Below are 7,204 nucleotides of genomic sequence, written 5' to 3'. Positions count from 1 at the left end.
AGACTTTCTGAGAAAATAGCTGTATTCCTTAATATCCTCTACGTTATGTTAGTGAGAGAGTCTCAAAACTGTTACCCAGATGATTTAATTAATGGAAAACTGAACTCCTTAGAACAAAAATATTGTCTTAATTGTTTTGTCAAAGGTAATCTAAAGAAAAATAGGGAGGACGTATGGATAAACATCTGGTATGGTTGAACAAGAAATGTCTCTGCTCTTCCACAAGAAAATTAGCTTTCTATTTTCCAAGTTTCTGGATGAGCAAACTGCTTATGAATTGTTCAGAAGAGTCATTCTTTTACCTAATGTTCCTTAAGGTTTCTCCAAACCTCTGAACTCTTTGAAAATATCCCAATATGAAAAAGCTGTACTCACGATCATTGCACTGGTTTCCAGAATAGGAGGTCATGGAACAGTCGCAGGTGAAGCCTTCCCACTGCTGCATACAGACCCCCTGGTTGGCACATGAATCCTCCTGGCAGGTGGTACTTGGTCCTAGTAATTCATAAGAAGAGCAGGGAAGAAGAAAAAAGGGGAGAGAGAGAGAGAGAGAGAGAGAGAGAGGTGTTCAAACTAATCAGATTCAAAGCCATCACCTGAATTTACTCTTCCCAAGCCCCAAAACATTCAGACACCACTGCCAAGAATATCAGTTCTATATCATGCAAGAAAAAAGTCACTGTATATTTACAAAAGACGACAAACACACACTTAGCCACAAAGTATCAACAGTGACACACGGAAGGGAGAGGGCTGAACACACTGTTCTCTTTCTGGCAGACTCTGCAAAAGAGCTTCGTCTCTACCATTCAACTAGAAAGATACCTCATTCGGAGCATGGTCTTTCTAAATGGAGAATGCTAAAGCAGAAAGATGCACTCCCATGATCCTTGTGAATTAAGGCATGAAAGTTCTTTACAGCCTACCCCATGACGCTAGGAAGATGTTTGATGAGAACGAAGAGGAGGAGGAGGATACAGCAGCCAACATACATCGATGTTTTGGGGGTTATAAGCACTGGATGATGAGCACTTTGTCTACATTATCTCACAAAGCTTGCCAGTGACCCTAAAAATGTAAGTAATGGTGATTACCTCCATACCACAGATTTAAAAAACTAAGCTCATGAAGTAAAAGAGTTTACCCAAGGTCACACATTTGATTATTAAAGGATCCTGATGTTCAATTTAGGGAAATTAACTCTGAGACTAACTACCTCATAGGTTCTTAAAGCATAGTTTCAGACCAGCTTCACCTAGAAAGTTGATGGGCAGTGCTTAGTCACTCAGTCACCTCTGACTCTTTGCAACCCCATGGACTGTTTGGAGGAATGCAAATTATTCGGCCCCAGCCCTGATCTACTGAATTAGAAATAGCATGGAGGGAGTGGCAGAAAACTGTGTTTGCACAAGCTTCTAGGATTTGGGGGTGCAAAGCTCTTTAAGAGAAGGGAATGGCAACCCACTCCAGTATCATAGCCTGGAGAATTCTATGGACAGAGGGGCCTGGCAGGCTACAGCGTATGGGGTCAAAAAGAGTCAGACACGACTCAGTGACAAACACTTTCACTTTCTTTCAACAGGAAATACCTTACTATTCAGGATATCCAAGAGTTTTCCAGAAAGTCACAAGGGAGGTGAGCCCACTGACTCATCAAATGTATTAGTCAGGATCTGATGCAAAAATCCACTTGACCCAGTAAAAATATATCCACTGCGGTAAATGCATATTCACAGTTCCCAGGCACAGAATGTTGAAATGTAAACATATCGGGTCCAAGGATGCATGTTCAAAAGAGATGCATGACTACAGAGGGTTTGTCTTCTGGGTGGCAAGACTTTTTGTATTTATCCATGAAGAATGGACGCAGTACAGACCATCGCTCCTAACACAAAGCTATTAAGATATGACATAAGAAAGTTCAAGACAATTACTAGCACTGGGCGAGCAGCATGGCCGCTGGGTTTCTGCAGCTCCTAAATGCCATGTAGTTCCCCCATGCGGAGATGAAAGGAGGTTCATGGTCATGTTCTCAGTGGGTCTTCAACTTGAGCATTGTGTAGGACAAGGCTTATTAACAATAGCAAATCAGGACGGCTTCTTTCAAAGGACAAAAGCTTCTGAGAAGTCCACGGGGCTCACTGACCAAACAGCTCTCACCAGACAATGGGCTAGTAATTCAATTGTGCTCAAGAATCAGAAACACATGGAAGGCTTTGCCTTGAAAGACAGCAGACCAGCAAAAACTTCAGGGAAACAATAATCCTTTGCAGGTTCATTGAATCTGAAGACAAAAGTTTTCCCATGCCTCTCTCTTTCCCTTTAGCCAAATTTTAGTCATTTTCCAAGGATCAGCTAAAATGACTCTGAGATACTGAATATTCCCCAGTAACTTTAGACAACAATTCTCCCATTTCTTAGTGGCCACAGCACATATCACGTACATCACTACCGTTTATATATGACAATATTTAACATTTTATTGCACATGGCGCTGTACTCACTTACGCAATCCTCTAACTCTTTCACATTTTTTACTAGTTGTCCCCAAAGATGGAATGCTACCTACAGTTAGAAAGCGCGTTCTATGCTTTTGGTTATGTCCTTGCTGCACCAAGTGTGGTGCCCGATGCAGAGAATATGTTTCAGTAAATGTGGAACTGATCTGATCCATACTTCCAAAACTGGAGTGTGGGGAAATGCAGCTCTGCAAAGGGAGAAAAAAGTTCCCTTTGTCAAAGGTTGGTCAGGAATTCCATACAGAGGGAATTACAGGCCATTTCCAAATCGCACAAGAATGTGCTCTGCATTCATTAGGTGAAAGTGAAAGTCGCTCAGTTGTGTCCAACTTTTTGCAACCTCTTGGACTATAGTCTGTGGAATTCTCCAGGCCAGAATACTGGAGTGGGTAGCCTTTCCCTTCTGCTGGGGATCTTCCCAACCCAGGAATCGAACCAGGGTCTCCTGCATTGCAGGTGGATTCTTTACCAGCTGATGCATTAAGGGGCAAGTGCTACATTAAGGGGCAAGTGCTATTCAGAATCAGATAATCCTCAAAGACTGACTGCATGGTAATCCTCTCAAGAACCAGGGAGGTTTCAGGGTTTCAGGAAGGACCAGAAGGATCCGCAATGATTTGTTCATCCTAGTCTGAGTCCTACTTTCTTTCCTGGGTGAGATCCCAGGGTCCCCCGCCTCCTCCTCCAGCCTCATTTCCTACTGTTCGTTCACCTGCACACACCAAGCTCTCTTCCTTCTGATTTCTCACCACACAATGATGCTCAGAGTCTGGGCACCTAGTCAGTGGCCCCTGCATGCCCTGGGGGCTTGTGAGAAATGCATGTTTTCAGACCCCACCCAGACCTATTGCCTGGAGGCAGGGCTCAGGAATCAGAGGCAAGACTAGTCCTTTGGGTCATTCTGAGGTTGCTCAGTTTTAGGACCACACAGTACCCCCACCCCCAACCTGAACATTTCAAGACCACCCCTGCCTTCAAGTCTGCCGCTGTTGCTCAACCCACAGACTGAAATGTCCTTCCTACAGAACTTCAGATAACTGACTCATTTCCTTCTTTAAGTTGCAGCTCAAAATGGGCTTTCTACAGACTCTCCTATTTGAGGAAGTCCCCATCAAGATTTCATTTACTTTCCAGCCTGTTTCCCTCTTTATTTAATTCACAACAACATCATGGACAGTAATAAATTATTTATTACGTTCTTTCATGTCTATTTCATCCTGGTGGAATATGAGTCCCTTGAAGGCAGACACCTTGCTTGTCTTGCTCACTTTTTATTTCTCTAATTTCTGATAAAGTCTTTGGCATAAAATAAGGGCTCAAAAATATTATTGAAAGAAAGAAAGAACAAGAGAATCAAAAAATAAAGGGTTAAAATTCTTTCGTGACTTAAAGAAAACCTGTGGTTTTCCTAACTAATAATTTATCCACCAAACTTAACAATAACAACTCATATAAGCAATTTTCTATTTGGAACCAAATGTTTTGGGGGTAGTGGTGGTGGCGGTGGTGGTATTTAATTGACCACATTTCCTCCTCTAATTTAACTATTAGACTCATTCAATCTCAGCAGATGTTGGGACAGACTCTTGGGTTGCCAGTGCCCACGAAAAGCATGCGGTAACTGTGCTGAATGAGTGTGAGCTGAGACTAGACTGAAAAATACTTTCTGAATAGCAATGTAAGCTCCTTTCTTTATTTCAAACTTGTTATGTACATCCTTTCCTGAATAGACTGTATCTTATATGTGTATCTGTTTTCCATATTCTCACAGTGTCTTCCAAATTGAGAGACAGAAAGAGAGAGAAGAAAGAAAGAAGGGAAGAAAGAAAGAAACATTGGAGAAATAGATAAAGGAAAAGAAAAAACTTTAACAATGCTTCCAATTGCACACCCACTGAAATAATTCAATCTTATGCAAATCAAAGGATATAACAATAACAAAGTAGGGCAATTACCCAGCACTTATCTACGTAGAATGGTTCACGTATTTATTCTTTGTAAACACAGGATAAAGCAATTATAAGTATTAAAGAATCAGAAAGAAAAAAAAAAAAAAACAGGAATGATCTTCTCATGGAAGACACCCAGAACTTCAAAAATAAAAGAATTCTTTGACTGTTGATCAAATTGGAAGGCAAGGATTTCAGAAAAGTGAATTAAATCACAGATCCAGTTATGTGTGTTTTGTTTTGTTTTGATTTGTGCTGGGTCCCACAGGGAATAAGAAGCAGGATGAGGTCTCAAACCTAGGTGTGCAAACACCACAACTGACCTCTATGGACATCAATAAACTTGTGTGTGTGTGGGTGTGTGTGGGTGTGTGTTGCTATTAGATTAACAAGAGTAACTTAAGGTACTTTTAACCTAAAACCAGAGAAAGATAACTTTTTAAATGTAAGAATGTGGCTGTTTTAACAACAAAAATTTTCAAATCCTATTTCAATTCAAAATCCAGTTAAAAATAAACAGGACAATCTAGCTTTGTCTAAGTACACGGACAAACATCTGTATCAAATGCATATAATAATAAAGATAATAGATCTTCCTAAAGACAATAATCCTACCTAAAACATTCTTCCAAATAAACCTAAAATTTAAGATACAGTAGGATAATATAAACTTTTGGAATTATATATTTAGAAAGTTTTTCAATTATTATTAACAATAACTTCAAATTGCGCTAAGGCTGCAGGGAACCCCTGCATAGGGATGGTGCATTTAATATGTAATCAATGCTCACTAAAATAGTCACATATTCTTTTGAGAAAAGATAGTGACTTTTCTTTGTGTAGTAGGGAAAGTGACAAGGCGACAGAGAGATGCATGAAAAGACTAAACAAGTTGTCAATGATGTTAGTAGGTACTCCGGTTTTAACTCCCATCTTGGTTTTTAGTTTATGGAGAAGCATCACATTATGTCTTTGTTCTTTATTTTTTTCAGGTGAAAACTCTGATGGCTGCCACAAATTTCTCATCATTCTGCTTGAACCTGGGATTTTCTTTTTAAGAACTGTCCCAGACAGTCATTTCATGCCTGTTATTGCTAAAATCTACCTCTGCTGTAAATGCAAACTTACTCAGTCACCTCCTCTTCACGGTCCAGAAAATCAAAAGTTGACAGACTGCCTTTTATTACTTGCAGATCCTTGAGACAGAACTGCTGTTGGAAGCACAGGACACTCGTATTGGAGTGAATTTCTGTTATTGCCGAGGAGGACTTAACCAAATCTATGCCTCAAACATTCCGATTTAAAACAGGTAAATAACCAGCACTAGCTGGTCCTGGCCATAATGGAAAGGTGGGCTTGGTGTTGATACATCTGGTCTGATTCCCAATATGCATTTATTCTAAAGGGCTAAGGCTGGTAGCCCACTAGTGGGCACCTGGAGCAGTTGGTTTAACAAGATTCATCATCTTTAATCACACAGCATAAGGCATCTGCACAGTGGGATTACAACCTCAATGTGAAGCATCACAAGAGTAAAACACTGTGCCAATCAAAGGATTTGCTGGCTCATATAAAGCACTGACATGGGAAGGAACCACAGGGAGCTGCCATGGGCTGCCTACAATGATATCATCCAGCTCCAATTTTATTTCCTACTTCTGTAAGTTCATAAACCTTTCCAATTTACAGTTTTAATTTGCTTCACAGAGGAAGGCTGACCAAGCAGTAATTGAGTGGGAAGAAAAACAAAAAGAAAGAACAAAGAAAAGGAAGATGAAGACATGTAGATTTAACAAGGCCAGGAATCAAAAGCCACTGGAGATACAGAATTCATGAGGGCATCTTGGTTCCAACCAATTGCATACTTGTGCGTATGTGCGTGTGTGTGTGTGTGTGTATGAAAGACTCTTACCAGCTTCCTGATCAATCTACAGCCTCTACTGCTAAGTAAAAGAACCAGAAGTGTCAAGGCTTCCTGAGAAGTATTCTTGACATTCAGTTCAGTTCAGTCCAAAAGTCATGTCCGACTCTTTGCAACCCTGTGGACCGCAGTAAGCCATGGCTTTCCTGTCCATCACTAAGTTCTGAAACTTGCTCAAACTCATATCCACCAAGTCGGTGAAGCCATCCAACCATCTCATCCTCTGTCTTCCCCTTCTCCTCCTGCCTTCAATCTTTCCCAACATCAGGGTCTTTTCAAATGAGTCAGTTCTTTGCATCAGGTGGCCAAAGCACTGAAGCTTCAGCTTCAGCATCTGTCCTTCCAATGAATATTCAGGACTGATCTCCTTTAGGATGGACTGGTTTAATCTTCTTAGAATCCAAGGGACTAAGAGTCTTCTCTAACACCACAGTTCAAAAGCATCAATTCATTGGCACTCAGCTTTCTCTATGGTCAAACTCTCACATCCATACATGACTACTGGAAAAATCATAGCTTTAACTAGACAGCCCTTAGTCGGCAAAGTAATGTCTCTGCTTTGTAATATGCTGTCTAGATTGGTCATAGCTTTTCTTCCAAGGAGCAAACATCTTTGCATTTCATGGCTGCAGTTACCGTCTGCAGTGATTTTGAAGTCCAAGAAAATAAAGTCCGTCACTGTTTCCATTGTTACCGCATCTATTTGCCATGAAGTGATGGGACCATATGACATAATCTTTGTTTTTTGAATGTTGAGTTTTAAGCTAATTTTTTCACTCTCTCCTTCCACTTTAATCAAGAGGCTCTGTAGTTCC

General features: G+C 40.6%; 1 protein-coding gene across 1 annotated transcript in view; it reads right to left on the bottom strand.

The window, feature by feature from the left end:
• Nucleotides 1–298: 298 nt before the first annotated feature.
• Nucleotides 299–7,204, bottom strand: part of LOC133255253 (neurexin-3) — an 887,522-nt gene continuing 880,616 nt past the window's right edge. Inside the window, exon 15 of the mRNA XM_061429773.1 lies at nt 299–495. Within this exon, the coding sequence (XP_061285757.1) occupies nt 299–495 (197 nt within the window). The remainder of the gene's footprint in view (nt 496–7,204) is intronic.

This window comes from Bos javanicus, chromosome 10 (assembly GCF_032452875.1).
Source record: "Bos javanicus breed banteng chromosome 10, ARS-OSU_banteng_1.0, whole genome shotgun sequence".
NCBI classification, from domain to species: domain Eukaryota; kingdom Metazoa; phylum Chordata; class Mammalia; order Artiodactyla; family Bovidae; genus Bos; species Bos javanicus.
Note: the sequence above shows the minus strand (reverse complement) of the source record. Positions and strands in the feature narration are given on the sequence as shown.